The sequence below is a fragment of the Simochromis diagramma genome, unplaced genomic scaffold (genome assembly GCF_900408965.1).
Source record: "Simochromis diagramma unplaced genomic scaffold, fSimDia1.1 OVJJ01000669.1, whole genome shotgun sequence".
NCBI lineage: Eukaryota > Metazoa > Chordata > Actinopteri > Cichliformes > Cichlidae > Simochromis > Simochromis diagramma.
Genome location: NW_024387458.1, coordinates 707,077 through 724,951, shown reverse-complemented (window position 1 = coordinate 724,951; position 17,875 = coordinate 707,077). Strand labels below are relative to the sequence as shown.

The window sequence follows — 17,875 nt, the reverse complement described above, 5'->3', positions numbered from 1 at the left end:
GTGGACAGACGTCGGCGCGGAGATGCGTTCTCACATTCACATTTTTTCTGTAAACTCTTGTCTATGTTTGTTGTTTGCGAATTAATCACGTTTGCGTAACTTTTATTAATCAAAATGTGAAAAATTCATATTCATTATCTACAATACAATTATTACAATCAAAACTGCTCACAACAAACATAGATGTTTACATCAGCGCTGTAATTTGCACTAATCAACCGAACACTACTGTTATGACTTGCACATTACTTTTCTCAGTTTATATATACTAACTTACATGTTACATGTCTACTTGCCAATGAATAGGTACAATACACAATCTGTACTTTTCTAATTATTCTAAATATTCTTAACTATTTAAGCATCTTTCGGCATCCTGCTCATTTTGCACACTTGGTTTGCCACTTATCTGTACTCTAACTTTAATAACTGTACAGTACTCTGTTTTGGTAACTATTTCCTATTTTCCTATTTCACTGCAGGGCAACCTGCACGTGGCGAATAAAGCCTTGATTGATTGATTGATTGATTGATAACTCTTGTCCATGATGGAAATATGTAAAAAGTTTGTGTTTCTGTTCTATATCCTGTTCTGTTTGTATATGTGTTTTCTTGCTGCTTTTACAACCACATTTCCCCCTGTGGGACAATTAAAGGATTATTCTATTCTATTTTATTCTATTCTAGGTGACGACGTGTTTCGATTTTGCCTGCAGGGGGCGCAGCAGAGTCGTGAGTTAAATAAAACGTAGAAGACGACGACAATCCACATCCGGCTGTCACTGCCGTGCCGCAAAGGAAGAACCAAAGGAATATCTGGACAGGTGAGCGTGATTCTACCTGACAGATGAGCCAGTTCCGCCCGGCTCCTCTGCTACAGGTGCCGGTGCTGCCGGTGCTCTTCGACGGAGACTCGCGTGTCTTTATCCGCTCGGAACCGCTCCGTGAGGCCCTGCAGCTTCGAAGGTCAAGCTAATGCTAAAGCTAGTCCTTTCGGTTTTACCGTGTGAGCACCGCGGGGTTCAGACTGTGTCCGGTTTTAAAAGATAAGTTGGAAGTTCCGGACCGTCAGGTGTTTGTTTTCCAGAGCAGCAGGTCTGATTCTGAGCTCAGGTGTAGACGATTATAACTCACGTATGAATATGTATGACCTGAGGTCAGCTTTCAGCCTCGCGCTGAGAGAAGGATGAACTGTGTTCAACCTCAGCTAAACCGCATCACCTGTACGTCAGCGATGCTGTTAGTTATAGCTTATTTTCCCATAAAGTCCACTACAGAATAGCTGTTGTCACGCGCAGTTATGCCTCCGTTTGCAACCATACGAAGGATAAAAGAGCTTTGTTGTCCCACAGGGACGTTTGTCCTGGACAAACAGTCCAGCAACATGAGCAAAAATACAGTGCTGTCATACAACTCTGGCAAACATTCATGTGCACCGCCATCTTTAAACCGTTTTGCAGCTGCTTGCTCTGTAACCTCTGCAGAAAACCCAGACAGACCTCCTCATAAACCATTGTAGCTGTCAGAAACCAAGACGTGACCTGATGTAACAACGTTCACATTTCATCATTGATTAAGACAATTGTACTTCTGAGCCGCCAGACTCTATTTGAAAAATGGCTGATTTCCAGGACCTTTAATCAGGGTCGATCACCAGGCTGAAAATCCAGCGGTTTTCAGTTTAACTACTCAGAGTCAGCGGGAGAAGATGATCCAGCCCGCAGTGACGGTCCCTGCACCGAAACCTCAGCCCTGAGCATTTATTCCACCTGAGTGATGGGAGGCCACATCCACCAGACTCCATTTCAAATTTGGGCTGTTTAGCATTTCTGTAACATTCTTTCTTCAAACATCACATCATGACTGAAGGTCAGCAGCTGTTTGGACCAAACCCCCTTTAAAAACCTGCCACTTTAAGCTCCTCCTGCTCCTCCTCAGAGAAACCCCGTTAGTTCAGGAGGTCTTTGTGTTCACCTGGAGCTCAGGTGTCATACCTGCTGATGACTTCTTCGTTTGTGTGGCAGGAGCTGCTGAGCGCGACGATGGTGCTGAGGGAGGTCCCGGCCGAGAACATCGCCCGTCCTCTGGGCAGGAACGAGGTCATCGGCCTCCTTTTCCGCCTCACCATATTTGGCGCTGTCACCTACTTCACCATCAAGTGGATGGTGGACGCCATTGACCCCACTAGGAAGCAGAAGGTGGAGGCTCAGAAACAGGTAAGAGCAAGCGAGCAGCTGCATGTTTGATCTTCACAGGTGGCTCGGTCTCTGATTGGTTCCTGGTTTGGTGTCTTTCAGGCCGAGAAGCTGATGCGTCAGATTGGCGTTAAAAACGTGAAGCTGTCGGAGTACGAGATGAGCATCGCCGCTCACCTGGTGGACCCGCTGAGCATGCAGGTAACGCCTCGTGTTGTTAAACTGAAGCTGTTAGAAACTCCTAAAAGCTTGCCCGCCGACGGCGGCGCCACGAGGAAACGGGAAGCGTGTGTGGTTTCTGTACCTGCACGTCACATACACCTTCTCCCTGCATGCAGATCACCTGGAGGGACATCGCAGGTCTGGACGAGGTCATCACCGAGTTAAAGGAGACGGTCATCCTACCTGTTCAGAAGAGACACCTGTTCCTGGGATCCAGGCTGCTGCAGCCCCCCAAAGGTCAGAGGTCATTCACCTGCGTCCTGTTTTAGAGTCCTCAATAAAGCTTTATACAGAAGGGAGCAAGGAAGGAAAGGAAATAAGGAAACGTGAAGGTAAAATCTGAACATGGTCTTGGTAACAGGCGTACTGCTGTACGGACCTCCGGGATGTGGGAAAACACTGATCGCTAAGGCAACGGCAAAAGAGGCGGGGTTTCGTTTCATCAACCTGCAGCCGAGCACACTGACGGACAAATGGTACGGAGAGTCCCAGAAACTCGCTGCCGCTGTGTTCTCATTGGCTGTCAAACTGCAGCCAGCGATCATCTTCATCGACGAGATAGGTGACGAACGCACACACACTCACACACACACACACACACACACACACACACACAGTGAAAGCTGAGCCGGAGAATAGAAAAAGTAGAAACGAGAGTAAAGACCTCGCCACCTGCGTGTTTGCAGACTCGTTCCTGCGGAGCCGCTCCAGCTCGGATCATGAAGCCACCGCCATGATGAAGGCCCAGTTCATGAGTCTGTGGGACGGACTGGACACGGACCACCACTGCCAGGTATGCACACCTGTCTGTCACATGACCTCAGCGGTGACGGGGTGTTTCCTTTTAGTAAAGATGTTTCCACATGTTTGTGTCACAATGACCTGAGGAGGGCGGGGCCACTGTGCGTGTCTGTGTCAGGTGGTCATTATGGGCGCCACCAATCGCCCCCAGGACCTGGACTCTGCCATCCTGCGGAGGATGCCCACCAGGTTCCACATCAACCAGCCTGTACGTGACTTTCAAAATAAAAGCCTCAGAAGTCTTAAAAGCAGGGGGCGTGCTGACGGTGTGTTTGTCCCCGCAGAGCGTGAGGCAGCGCGAGCAGATCCTCGGGCTGATCCTGGAGAACGAGAGGGTGAGCGCACGAGTCACGTGACCTTGTCATCACTCTGCAGCGCTTTACGACAGTCCTTCTTCTTTTACTCATTTAATGGACGTCAGCACAGGAAATGAGAGAAAAGGAAAAGAACAAACACAAAACAAGTTTGGCAAAGGGAAGACATGTAGGGGAAAGGAAGCAAGGAAATGATGGAAGGAAGGAGGATGGGGTTGTAGGAAATGGACTGGAAATGGGGAAGGACACAAAAGGATGGAATAAGGAAGGTAGGAACAAAGGAAAGGAGGAAAGGGAAAAACGGATAAAGATTGAAGGAAGGTTGGCAAGGAGGGGGAGAAGGAAGGAAACAAGGAAGGAAAAGAAGCCGATGGGAAGGAGGGCGGGTCGACGGACTCGAGCTCGCAGCGATCGATCTGTTTTCTCTTCACAGGTAGACTCATCGATTAGCCTCAGCGACATCGCCAAAGAAACAGAGGGTTTCTCAGGAAGTGACCTCAGAGAGATGTGTCGTGATGCGGCGCTGCTGTGTGTCCGCGACTTCGTCCACGCTGAGAACGACAGGTGGGCGTCCAGGTGTCTGTTGAGGTGATCAATAACAGTGACGGTTCGCTCAGGTGAGGTTTCAGTGTCGGGTTTCTCTCTCGCAGCCTTCCAGATGACATCCGCCCGATCCATCAGGACGACCTGCAGCGCGCCATTGTCAAGATGAGGAAGTCCAAGACCGCGGGTGGAGCCGGCACCCTGCTGCACGCCGCTCTGGACTGAACACGCCTGGATCACACGATGACCTCAGCTCAGCCTGCAGCCGCCGCCCCCTCACGCTGACGTGCCACTGCTTCCTGCTTGTCCTTCAGTCAGCTGATTGGCTGACGGTGGCGGGCTTTTCTTTTTTTTTTTCCCCTTTTTTTTTTTTTTTTTTTAAAGAATCCCGAAATCCAAAATAAAAGCTGTTTGTCAGAGCTCGCTGTCACGCGTCCGCGCCGCCGGCTCCCAAGCTTCCCCCTTTACAAAACGCTCTCATCCCGGCGCCTGAAGCTGCTGACATCACGGACACACGCGGCGGCCATCAGGCCTCGTCGTGACAAAACGTCTGACGCCAAACGGCAGGAATAGCGTCTGACTATGGAGGGAGGGATGAGATGGCGGCGAGGCACGTTAAGTTTTTCAGGCATATGACAGCGTTCTGCGTCTCCTCGCCGTTTGTTTGGCTGGTGAAATCGTGAGGAAAGATGGCGGTTGGGTTCAAACAAGCCGTTGCAGCGAGGCGTTTAAACTCGACGCCTGTCACACAGAGGGCTTCTACAGCAGGCTTTTATTGTGAAAATCCTCCCAAACACAGTATAAGAAACCCACCAATAATCAATCCGATGAACAATAAGTTTACAGGTGTGAAGCACAAACGGCGAGCTTCAGCCGCTTAAACACGATTCAAGCTGCTTTGATGAAATGACGTCGTTATTGAAACTTTATTGACTCTGAAACACGACGCGGACGCTTTGATCCGTTTACAGTGTAAATAAACACAAACGTGGCGCTGATGGCGTTTCAGGGGAACGCTTCTCTTTTCATCAAGTGTACTTTATTTGTAGTTTTTTTTTTTTTTTTTTATTTGTAGTTTTTAAGCTGAGCTGGTTTCTGTTAATCCTCAGAGCTCGCAGTCGTAACAGAAACAGGAAGGCGTCAGATTTTCACATTAAAAGACCGATGAACTTCCTGATAACACTGAATCATCGTTTCATCAGACGCAGGATTTTTTTACTCAGTGTGTTGTTGCCTGTTTAAGTTATCATGTAATAAAGTGGCCAAAACAACAACATGTGACTGTTTCATTCATGCGGTTCTGAGGAAAAATGTTATGAAGTCTATTTCTTTATTTTATCAAAAATAAATTTGTCAAACATTAAAGTGTAGTTACGATGGAGGAGTTTCTTTAAACGTTAAATAAAGCTTTTTATTGAAAAAATAAAAATAAATGACCCAAGTTGTAACTGCAGAAGCCACGCTTCGAAAAAAGGAAAACTTTATGGACGACAACAGATCCGCTGAATTTTGTACGTTTGCAATAAAACCATTAAAGCCGCTGTTACCAAGAGACGACGTTTGACCAGCTCGGACATCAGGACACGATTCTCACGTCAACAGTTCAAAGCTCTCCTTTGTAATCTGAACAATTTGTTTTCATTAATATTTCACATAAAATTACACAAAGTGAATTTTTAGAGGAACATTTGAAAATAAAGAATTTGTTTTGAGTAATAAAGAAGTAAAACAGTTTTCTACAGTTTCTTTGGTTCGAGCTGCTGTTTGGAAGTGTAACAGTGAACGCAGTTCGACTTAAAATAAGACACTTTGTTCTGTTTTGATGGTGAATTTTTTTTTATTAAAGCTTTAAATGAAAAACCTTTGGATGAAGATTCAGAAAATAAATTTAAAAAAAAAACTACCCAAAAAGTTTTTGGCACAAAGTTGAAACATTTTTCACCCTGAACAAATCAAAGATTAAAATAAATAAAGTCAAAATGATTCAGATCTCAGCCCGACGCCCTGACCTGGACTCACAATTTGTAAAAGACTTTTATTGTGAAAATCCTGGTAGAAAGAAAATCAACCACCGAAAAAATAAATTAAAGCTGAAGCTTCTCTGGCATAACTGAGACTAAAGGTGGAGGCAGGGGAAGGAGGGCACCCGCCCTCCGTCACGTTTACCTGCAGTTTAACCTTCACACTTCCTGCTGACCCGAGAACATCAAAGCACATTTCATGTTTAACTTTTACCCAGAAACACTCAGACCTCAGGCCCCTGAAAACCTCAGGCTCGTTTACACTTCTGTACAAACAGAGGAGCCGCCCCCTGCTGGTCAATGGAAGGACTGCAGGCCTTGTCCGTGTCCATCGTTTATCTACAGTCTGTGTCAGACGCCCTAAGTCCGACTTTGAGCAAACGAAAGGAAGAAGCTGGCCAATCAGAGCTCAGGTCAAGACATCTTCATAAGTTACATGACGTCTTTCTCCTGCTTCAAACGTCTGAACTGGGAAAAATTCTAGTGCGTGACTGGACGCTTGTTGTCAGGGGGTGGGGCTCCATGCCCCCAGGTTAGCAGGTGTGTTAGGCTTACCGTCCTCTGTCCCTCTCAGAGCTCCGTGTTGGGCGCTCGGCCCACCGCCCTCCCCTCGCACTCTCTATGGAAGTCGCAGCCATCCAACAAGTGGCGGTACGTTGCCCGGACGTCACGGTACAGCGGCGCATCCTCCGCCTCCAGCCCGGGGAATCGAACTGGCGACTCATTGACAAGTAGCTGCAGCCGTGGGCCTCGCTGGCAGTCGTACAGCACGAACAGCAGGTTGGCGGCGTATGGCACGATGAGACTGGTCCGGAAACGGCGACCTGCAAGACGCCATAGGGAGACTTCCTGTTAGAGCGAGACTCATGAAACAGCAGATCGTGGCTGTGACAATGATGTCACGATGATGTCACGCCACTCTCCAGAATGTTCTGTAGTCTGAACATCTTGTTTTAAATTTAAGGACTTTACGAGTGAACGTTTGGGAACGCTGTTTGGGAACACTTGGGAACATTTGGGACTTTAATGTGACATGAATACATTCATATTTCTGGAGAATCACGTCAGGATTCTCATTTACTCAGATTTTCATCATCGTGCTAACGTTTGTCTGGAAACACCTTCCCGTTTCTCGTCACTGCACAATACGAGGACATACAAGTGCAGTTCCTGGAGGACTGAGGATGACAACGACGGCGTTTTTGTGTGTTGTGTCAATAAAAACAAGAAAAACTTGTTCTGTTCTCTGATTGGATGCTATGTTAGAGGTGGCGCTTCTTACCATGCTGTGAGTCGTAGTTGGTGGCAGTGGGTGGAGTCTGGTCCTTGTAGAGTCCCAGCAGAGAGAGGAGGGGGAGGAGCGTCTCAGCATGACCCACCAAGATGGAGGCGGGCTCTGGGGACGCGTCAGTGGACCTGACGGAGACACGATCGGTTCAATCAGTGATCGATCAAACCAAACGATTGGTGACGGCAATCGGAGCTCAGAAACGAGCACAGCCGCTCGGGAGCCATGTTGAAGCGGCTTTGGGTGGTTTTTACGAAGCATCACCTAAATGAGCTTCGCTAGTTGAAAACCACCTTAAGAGCTGAAAAACACACCAACAAACAAACAACGATCGCAGGGGCCCCACCCACCTGCGAGGACGACCGGCTCTGTCCAGCGTCCTGAAGACGTGATGGAAGAGCGGGCAGCTGGACAGGCTGTTGATCTCGTGGCCGTGCGAGCGCTTCCAGTACTGCTTCAAGTCCGACTTGTACTCCAACACCTGCAGACGGCGAGTGGGGAGAGGAAACCCACGGACCAATCAGAGAGCCGTAAACACTTACACAGACGTGTTGCCATGAGCCATTTGATCGCTTTACCATCGACAACCTGACCTGAGAGCCATCTGCAGCATCAGTAATCAATAATCAATAATGGATTGCATTTATATGCGCTTTACAGTGCCACGATTCACTCCCTCTCACATTCACACACTGGTGGAGGCAGCTACAGTGCAGTACAATGCATGCAGATCAGTGCAGATCAGGTCCTCTCAGCTGTCTTACTGATCCCGGATCAGCCCCGGAATAACGCGGAACGTTACCTTTGCGTCGCTCTCGTCAAACAGGAAGCACCACGGCGAGTGCACGTTTTTGATGGAGAGCTCGTACGAGCACAAGAAGAACGCCGCCTCCAGCAGATCTACAGGAGGCACAGAGGGACAATCTTCATCACACAAAAAACACCGCCCCCTGTGGGACAGGAAGTCCACAGAGCGGCATATGGAGAAATTTTAAAAAGCTTAACTGCATCATGGGAGATGTAGTGTGTGTGTGTATAAGAGACCTGGTGTGAGTCGGTGGTGAGGAAGGCCCAGCCTGTCGGCCATCCTCCTCCTCACTCCCTCCATCTCCTCGCCATGTTTGAACTTCTCCACCTCCAGCAGCGCCGTGCGGTTGTTCTCCACGCCCTCCACATAACCACGGCAACGGTCAAAGAAACGCATCAACTCATCGTCCACCTCGTGGCTGTACTCCGGCTCACCATCTGCCCAAACACAAAGGTCAGAGGTCAGGCTCAAGAACTCACGTTATCGAGAAGGCCTCTGGGGTGGCGAGACTCACCGTGGCGTCCCCAGCGGCGCTGCAGCCCCTCCTGAAACGCCTCCACGCTGCTCACGCAGCGATGCTTCGAGCTGGTCAGGAAGCGCACCCTCCTCTTCCTCACATTCTCCTCGGACAGCAGAGATGGGAACACAGACGCCAGGCGGCTCGCCAGCTGACGCAGGTCATCCCGGCCCTTCATCACCAGCTGACCTGAGGAGCATCATCATCATCATCATCATCATCATCATTATCAGGGTCGGTCATACGCTCTGAGGTCACATGGTCCCCCTCACTCATTAACAGTACACGATTAGGATGATGTATTCAAGTATTTATTTAGGCATTTAAGTATTCGAGTACTTATTCATGTTAATATATTCATGTATACATGTTCTGTACTGACGGTCGCGGGCTCACCGTCCATGTCCTCGGTGTACCACGCCTCCCAGCGGTTCCGGATCTCCTGCAGCCAGCTCTCAGATCCGCCGGAGGCCCTGGAAGCTTCGGTCCGGACCAGCTCGCTCAGTTTCCGGATCCTGCGGATGTTCTTAAGGGTCGGGTAGCGGCTGCCGTGTCGGATGACGGCGGTGAGGTGGACCGGGGAGCATTGCTCGGCCGGGGGCGGTCTCAGGACCGAAGGGTCCGCGGACAGAGGGTCCCGCAGCAGGTGCGGGTTCACCTCCTCGTACCGGGTCTTGGTGCCGAAGTACCCGGCGATGTGCGGGATGTCCGGGACCGACAGGGAGGCGAAGGACAGGCGGGGCACGAGCAGACCCAGACTGGCCAGCAGCACACCTCCAGCGGGGTGAAACACGGAGAACATGTCGGCGGGGACCGGAGAACTGAGCCGGGGAGACAGACGGGGTCCACCTGCTTCCGCCTTTCTTGCTTTGTTGATGTTCCGGGTTTGTGTGACCTTTAACCTCCTGTTTTTCCGGTGTGCGGGCCAACCAAAAAGCATCCGCGAGGTTTAAAATTCAGCATTTTTCGTTAAACTTCAACTTCGATGAAAAGTTGAGTTATGTAAAAAAAAACTGCCGGAACTAATTTAGTGGTAAAAAAAGAAGAAGAAAAAGGTTTTACCCTCTGAAGCTTCAAATTCAATACATCAATATAGAGAGGCACAATACAGCTTCCGCTTAACGGAAGCCAAAATAAAAGCCCTAACCGGTTTGTCTCTTTCAAAGTAAAGGCTTCAATGACAACAGGAAATGCATTTTACTCAAAATCGACATGAACTTTTTTTTTAAACTAATAAAATAATAATAAAACAATTTAAAAAATCAGAATTTGTAGCTGATGAAGTTATGGAAGTAGTTATTTTTCTGTATGGACACACTGATGTCATGTCTCCTTGTTCCTAAATCAGGGGTCATTTTAAATGGCGGGCCACAGACAGCCCGCTTTGACCTTAAGTGGGCCGGACCAGTAAAACTTCCTGTCACTGTAAATTAGTTAAATATTTAACTGTTTTTCTGCATGATGAAGAAAAAGCTGCTGTGACAGAGAAGGAAATCTGACAGCACGACAGCCGGTGTCCTGCAGGTTTTAGATCTCACCCTGGGTCAGCACACCTGAATCACATGATTAGTTCATTACAAGGCCTCAGGAGAACTTCAAGACAAGAACTTTATTTAAACAATTTTGAGTCAGAGTTTTGATAAAAGTCTTATTTTGATGGATTTATTACTTTAGTAGTGAGAACACACATGAAGTTTAAGGACAAGTTTGAAGCCTTTTGTCCTCCACGATGGAAAATCAATGAAAACAAAAAACTTTATCCAGCTGCTAAGTTCATAAACTCTGCTCTCAGCTTAGCTCAGTGTCCTGTGTCACTGAAATGAAGAGAGATGTTGCTTGTTTTACGTTTTCACTCGTGTGAACGCTGCTCAGATACACACCTGTCCTGTGGGGAGAACACAGGTGGGGTTTAAAGCTTTAACAGACTCCTACACCTGTTTTCCTCCACAACAGTGACAGGAATCCTCAGTGACCACACCGACTGAGGCCTCATCCACATCGCTCCTCTCCCCTGATGATAACAAATGTGGTTTTCAGTTACAGACATCACTAAGTAGAAACACAATATAATTTCATGTTGTGTAAATGAAATGTACCATGTGGCTGTACGCTTGTGTGGTCTGATCATCTTCGACTTACCTGAGCTCAGTGTTTCCATTCAGGGCTCTGCAACGCTCAGCACAGAGGACCTGTTGTTGAACCTTATTTGAGTCATAACATCGAAACGTTGCCAGGCAGGGAAAATGGTGACGGGGGACCAGCAGTGTTCTGCTGCCCTTCATATTTCCAATCACACGGCGAACCGTTTCCAGAATCATCACATGACACGGTCGGTAACCGAGCCTTCAAACATCACCACACGCGTCGTCAACAAAGCCTCGATTCCCGGATTATTCGAAACGCTTCGAAGCCTCGGCACAGAAGGACATCGCTAATAACTATGTGGTGGGCCGTACGTGGCCCGCGGGCCGTAAATTTGACACCGCTGGCTTAGAGCCTTTATTGGACTGCTCAGGTACCCCTAAAGATCATCAACATCAGAACGTGTTTGTTGTGAGTATTCAGGCCATCACAGTTGAGCCATTCCAGCATTACCAGTGATCCCAGTCAGACTGGTCAGCAGGTATACTGGGAATGTTCTGAGTGCACGGCGGCACAGACTGGACTCATGCTGTGGAGAAAGAAGCAGCAGGTTCAGCTTCCTGCTGAATCCTGCAGCTCTGCACACCACCTGGTCTGACGGACACAAAGCAGCACAAACTCCACCTGGATGAACAGGAAGCAGGAAGTTTAATGTTCCTGCTGTTTGAACAGTATGATGGGATGTCTATCTCAGATGGCCCCGCCCCTCCCTGAGCCTGGTTCTGCTGGAGGTTTCTTCCTGTAAAAAGGGAGTTTTTCCTTCCCACTGTTGCCAAAGTGCTGCTCATAGGGGGTCATCTGGTTGATGGGGTTTTCTCTGTTTTTGTGATTTGGTGCTACATTAATAAAAATGAATTGAAGTGAAGGGTAGCTATCACTGGGTCCCCGTGTGTAACTGACAGTGATGGGAATAACAGCGTTACTAACGGCCTTCCCATGTTTATATTAACATATTAACATTAACACCGCAAGGTCAAAGTTCTGTTTTATGTTACATGAATACATCTTTGTTTGAGTTTTCTTTGCTTCATAGAGCTTGTTCTGCTGAAACTGCCCTTCACAGAGTGTGTGAGTGATACTGATAACTACCACCGTTTGAGCAGATGACAACCCCAAGTTGTTTCTAAGCTGCAGATCCCAAACAGGTGCTTAAACTCAATAAAAAGTTGGATGGTTGACAACTTTCTCCAACCTAACGACATCAGGAACCTGAGGTCCTGTAATCGTGGACGGACACTAATAGAGACAAAGCATTTACCACAGACTCTGGAACTCTGTCCCGCTGAGCCTGAGATCTGTGAACTCTCTTTCAAGAAACAAACAAAGAAACAACGTTTGATTAACCTTTTTTAACGCTTTGGTATTTTGTTGTGAAGCACTTTGTGATTTTTATCTTGAAAGGTGCTACATAAATGTAGCCACACAGTACACAATTACTGGGGTTCTGTCAGGATCCCGGGGCAGTCATGGACTGGTGATATTATATGTATTTTTGGTGTTGCTGCTGCTCTTCTCCATGCTTGTAGATGTCAGTGTGTGTGTGTGTGTGTGTGTGTGTGTGTGTGTGTGTGTGTGTGTGTGTGGGTGCAGGTGTGTATGAACACTAGGTTACAGGCGCCTTCAGGCCTGGTGGGTGTGGCCCTGCTAGGGGACTGGCCACACCCAAAGCTACACACCTGCCGCTGATCAGGGCTCGTCGGGGGAGCTACATAGGAGAGTCTTGGAGCTCCCACCGGCGCGGGATCATTTCGTGAGACTTCCCGTCAGTTCTCCAGCTGGTCTGTTTGTGTGAGCCTACCTGTGTCGTTGAGGGTACTAACGGCTGCCTCTGTTTTTCCCAGGAGGATTGCTGGAACTAGAGAGCAGCAGACACAGAGTGCACGAGGGAGCGGACACACGAGCACAAACACTGGGAGAAGACACGGAGTGGAAGTCGGGAACACACGGGGATGTATTATTGTGTGTACAGTTTTCACTGTAAATAAAGAGCACTGTTTGCATCGCAGAGTACCGCGACTGGGTCCTCCTTTCCCCACATCCCCACGGTCTACCATGCCAAACCATCACAGGTTCTTAATGTGCAGTTTTTATTGTCAATGACGACAGCAGCCACATGGACTTGTACTGAATGCAGACAATGGCCGCCCTGCGCTGCACATGCAGGTCCTTTGCATCACCCATTTCAGAAATACATCATCTTGTTAAAATACTGACTTGTTACCACTGCATTACAATTATACCAATATGTTTCAGCGACTTATGTGCATATTTAACAATTCCTTACCAACAATTTAACTTCTTCACAATGATCGCGTTCCACATCCACACATCAACGTAAACAGGAAGTCCCAAGATGCATTTCTTGCTAAGTTTTAAGTGTGGTCAAAAAAGGCACTGAAAAATCATGAAGAGGGAGGGCTCACCAACATTTGGTCCATTTATACTGAATGGATACGTAAATATTATAAATCTTCCTTCTGGCTCTATTATACTGTTGCTAATGGTGACGTTTCTGTTGCTCAGTATGCTACACCTCTTTGTTTTGAACTGTAGCTGCTTGAGTACATGTGAGGGAAATGAGTGTGTGTTCAGATGGTTTGGACATTTGATTCTTCTAAATAGAAGAAAGTAGTTAAACCTTTACTTAAAAAGCATCTCTAGACCCAGCAGTCTTAGCTAATTATAGGCCAATCTCCAACCTTCCTTTCATATCAAACATCCTTGAAAGAGTAGTTGTCAAACAGCTAACAGATCATCTGCAGAGGAATGGTTTATTTGAAGAGTTTCAGTCAGGTTTCAGAGCTCATCGCAGCACAGAAACAGCTTTAGTGAAGGTTACAAATGATCTTCTTATGGCCTCTGACAGTGGACTCATCTCTGTGCTTGTCCTGCTAGACCTCAGTGCAGCGTTCGATACTGTCGACCATAATATCCTATTAGAGCGATTAGAACATGCTGTAGGTATTACAGGTACTGTGCTGCAGTGGTTTGTATCATATCTATCTAATAGACTCCAGTTTGTGCATGTAAATGGAGAGTCCTCTTCACACACTGAGGTTAATTATGGAGTTCCACAGGGTTCAGTGCTAGGACCAATTCTGTTTACATTATACATGCTTCCCTTAGGCAGCATCATTAGAAGACATAGCATACATTTACACTGCTAATCAGCTACGTACCACCACCTAAGCAGATTCTTACTCTGGATGGCATTACCTTGGCCTCCAGTAACACTGTGAGGAACCTTGGAGTCATTTTTGACCAGGACATGTCCTTCAATGCACATATTAAACAAATATGTAAGACTGCTTTCTTCCATTTGTGCAACATCTCTCAAGTTAGAAATATCCTGTCTCAGAGTGACGCTGAAAAACTAGTTCATGCATTTATTACTTCCAGGCTGGACGACTGTAATTCATTATTATCAGGAAGTCCTAAAAGCTCACTGAAAAGCCTTCAGCTAATCCAAAATGCTGCAGCAAGAGTCCTGACAGGGACTAGAAAGAGAGAGCAGATTTCTCCTGTTTTGGCTTCCTGTTAAATCCAGAATTCAAAATCCTGCTCCTCACATACAAGGTCTTAAATAATCAGGCCCCATCTTATCTTAATGACCTTGTAGTACCATATCACCCTATTAGAGCACTTCGCTCTCGCTCTGCAGGTCTACTTGTTGTTCCTAGAGTATTTAAAAGTAGAATGGGAGGCAGAGCCTTCAGTTTTCAGGCCCCTCTTCTGTGGAACCAGCTTCCAGTTTGGATTCAGGAGACAGACACTATCTCTACTTTCAAGATTAGGCTTCAAACTTTCCTTTTTGCTAAAGCATATAGTTAGGGCTGGACCAGGTGACCCTGAATCCTCCCTTAGTTATGCTGCAATAGACGTAGGCTGCCGGGGGATTCCCATGATGCATTGCGTTTTTCCTTTCCAGTCACCTTTCTCACTCACTATGTATTAACAGACCTCTCTGCACTGAATCATATCTGTTATTAACCTCTGTCTCTCTTCCACAGCATGTCTTTATCCTGTCTTCCTTCTCTCACCCCAACCAATCACAGCAGATGGCCCCGCCCCTCCCTGAGCCTGGTTCTGCTGGAGGTTTCTTCCTGTTAAAAGGGAGTTTTTCCTTCCCACTGTCGCCAAAGTGCTGCTCACAGGGGTCATATGATTGTTGGGTTTTTGTCTGTATGTATTATTGTAGGGTCTACTGTACAATACAAAGCACCTTGAGGGAACTATTGTTGTGATTTGGCGCTGTATAAATAAAATTGAACTGAATTAAACTGAAAATTAAATAAAAGTAAACTGAACCTGTAAGTTCAGGTGAGTGAGTTTTAGCACTTACTGCAGCAACTGTGATGGCTTTCACTGGTTTATGTTGTTTTTTACATTTAAACAAAGGTGTTGAGATCTTCTTTTCTTGGCTCTCACTTTTCTCCTCTCCTCCTTCCCCTTATCTTCCCTGCTTAGCCTCTTGTGTCCTTGTCTTGTCTTGTGTGCATTTACTTTCCCTGGAACAGTCTCTCACTGTTGTTCTCTAAAACCTAAAAGAGAATTATGGATTTGATCAACTGGTCTCTGAATGCTATTGACACCCTTTTCTCAACGAGAAGTCTGGGCTCGGGAGAGCCTGAGTGCCCTGGAGGGACTTTCCCTGCCGGATACACGATGGACGGATGGCAGAACTGAAGGATCATGTGTCTGGCGGGACTGTTGATCGAGGACGCTGAAGATATCTACCTATTTGGAAACATGATCACAGGGTTCTTGCTGATCGGAGCTGGCTTGGCCCTGACTTATCGGAGAATTAAGAGAGCGGAACCGGCTGTTCAAACCCCCCAAGGCTGCCCGCTGGAATCGAAGCGATGGGACGAGGCGCGACCTCTCACAACGAACGCAGCATGGTTAACACCTTGGAGACGCTTACAGCTGCCGTGAAGACTCAAAATAACACCATTGAGCGTATGATGGGATACATCAGAGAGAGGCCTGCTCAAAATGAGACCCTTGAGCGAAAGTTGGATCACATCGCAGAACGGCTCACTGCAGTTGTGAGGTCTCAGAATCAAAAGAATGACACCACAGACCAGAAGTTTGATACCATCATGGGGAGGCTCGCGGCTCTCCAACGGGAGATTGAGAGACCAGTGTCGGAGTGTTAAGAACAGCTTTGAAATTCTCATGAGCTGCTCGCATAAAAGAAAAATCAACAACATCAACATGCGGACACCACGGCGCCAGCTGCAGGCCCAAGGCTGGAGACGAACAAAAACTCCCTGATAACAACTGTGTGATGACTATTCTTCCCATCCCATGCAAGGCCACCTGGATTGGCTAGCAGACTGTTTACTTAGCCTGATAGGGCGAAGGACACTGTCTCAGGTGAACTATGGACACACACACACACACACTTACACTGATAAACACTCACACATACCCCCTCCCCTTCCAATGCCTTCGATGCTTGTTGCCTCCTGGGAACACGAGGCGGGTCTGGGCCCGCGCTGGAGAGTCGGCGCAGTGGCAGGATGGCTGCTGTGTTGCCTGGGATTACTCCTCATACCCAACGCTGTTGCTGGTTACGTGCTCTATAATGTTGTGCTGTGGACATTTATGTGCTTTCTGTGCAGAGGAGTTTTTTTGTTTCCTGTTCTCATGCTGTCCTCCTGTAGCCCTGCATGAGTAGAGGTCTATATTTGTTCCTCTTGTACTTTCCCATTGTAGTGTATATTTCAGTGGTTTTTCTGTAATGCAACCGTTCTCTGACTTGTATCCCCATGTGATGTCTGTGTTCTGTGTGTAAGTAAGGTCGGGGGGCGGGTTCATTCCACTGCAGGGCAACATGCATGTGGCGAATAAACTTTGAACTTGAACTTAAGCTGAAGCTAGCAGTTAGAGCCACCTGTGTCAACATCAACCTGCCAGTCAAAGTGGCCACGCCCCTAATAATGACTGACTTATAACTATAGCTGTTACGAAGCAGCACGTATACAACAGACACTAAAGAAATAAACGGTTTTCAAAGTGTTTTATTGTAGCCAATGTAGCCCATCAGAATCCTTTTATATGGATGAGGAGCTAAAGTTTTCCACCAACGTTCAGAGAAAAGCCTCTTTAGTAATGAAGGTTGTCGACGGTGTTTGAAGGTGGATCAGAAGTATGGTGTGGGGTCGCTCTTGTCGCACATCTGGACGTGGATGTGTGAGGTGATTCCCGGATAAACGCTCTGCATGGGCAGCATGGTGCCGATCCTCTGCCCCTTCCTCACCGTTCCTGAGGTTCGGTCCGGCCTCACGTAGAACAGCTTGAAACAAAGACCTGCAGGACGCAAACGCAACGCCTCGATCAGTGAATCAGTACCAGGATCAGTAACTCTGTTAGTGCTGGCTGCGCGTGATGACCCACCCTGTCCTGACAGGTTGATGCCCTCGTTGATGGCTGCCTTACTGGGGTCGGTGTAGACGGTCAGTTTCCCTTTAAGAGTCACGTCAAACGGAGCGTAGACAGCGGCGCCGTCGCTGCACTTGATGTCCACCCCTTGGTGGAGTCTGGTCCCCCTGTAACCAGCAGACATCCAGCTGTGAGCAGCTGTGCCACATCGTCCACACCAGCCTTACAACAAAACGTGATCTCTGAGTACCGTCCGGCTCCGTACTGTCCCTGTCCCCATCTGTCCGACGTCCTCCGGCTGTTGCTCGGGTTACTGCTGCACAGCTGACCGAACTTAACGCCGTCACACACCCACAAAACAGCTGGACACACACAGATTTAGACTTTTATGGACACAGCCTTGGGTTTTATTACAAACCTTGTCAATAAATTAAATTACAAAGTGGATTTGGTCTTCTAGAAACAACTTCATGTTTAAAAATGATCTTTGAATTGTTAAACGTCCTGAGAGAATAACAGCGTGACTCGGGTGATCAGCCGATTAGGTGTACACACTGTGATAACACCTGACTGATCAAAGGTAAACAACACCACCTGGTTACAACATCGGTTCATCTGTTCATATATTCTTTCTTTA

General features: G+C 47.5%; 3 protein-coding genes across 3 annotated transcripts in view; 1 reads left to right on the top strand and 2 right to left on the bottom strand.

Moving 5' to 3' along the window:
* The first annotated feature begins 448 nt into the window (after positions 1-448).
* On the top strand, positions 449-5,349 carry atad1b (ATPase family AAA domain containing 1b). The gene is made up of 10 exons (XM_040014101.1): positions 449-824; positions 2,025-2,216; positions 2,298-2,396; positions 2,534-2,654; positions 2,779-2,979; positions 3,104-3,210; positions 3,337-3,426; positions 3,503-3,553; positions 3,966-4,096; positions 4,183-5,349. The coding sequence occupies exons 2-10, from the start codon at positions 2,043-2,045 to the stop codon at positions 4,298-4,300; spliced, it is 1,092 nt and encodes a 363-aa protein (XP_039870035.1). The 5' UTR covers positions 449-824; positions 2,025-2,042; the 3' UTR covers positions 4,301-5,349.
* minpp1b (multiple inositol-polyphosphate phosphatase 1b) lies at positions 5,106-9,748 on the bottom strand. Its single transcript, XM_040014082.1, has 7 exons — positions 9,106-9,748; positions 8,707-8,898; positions 8,429-8,629; positions 8,187-8,284; positions 7,735-7,865; positions 7,379-7,512; positions 5,106-6,920 (listed from the first exon to the last, which is right to left on the bottom strand). Exons 1-7 carry the CDS (start codon positions 9,647-9,649, stop codon positions 6,667-6,669), a joined length of 1,554 nt encoding a protein of 517 aa, XP_039870016.1. The 5' UTR covers positions 9,650-9,748; the 3' UTR covers positions 5,106-6,666.
* A 7,111-nt stretch (positions 9,749-16,859) lies between these two features.
* LOC120722929 (leukocyte cell-derived chemotaxin-2-like) overlaps positions 16,860-17,875 on the bottom strand; it is a 1,411-nt gene continuing 395 nt past the window's right edge. Inside the window, exons 2-4 of the mRNA XM_040014129.1 lie at positions 17,489-17,600; positions 17,254-17,405; positions 16,860-17,166 (exon numbers count right to left, since the gene is read on the bottom strand). Coding sequence (XP_039870063.1) covers positions 17,000-17,166; positions 17,254-17,405; positions 17,489-17,600 — 431 coding nt within the window. The 3' untranslated portion in view covers positions 16,860-16,999. The remainder of the gene's footprint in view (positions 17,167-17,253; positions 17,406-17,488; positions 17,601-17,875) is intronic.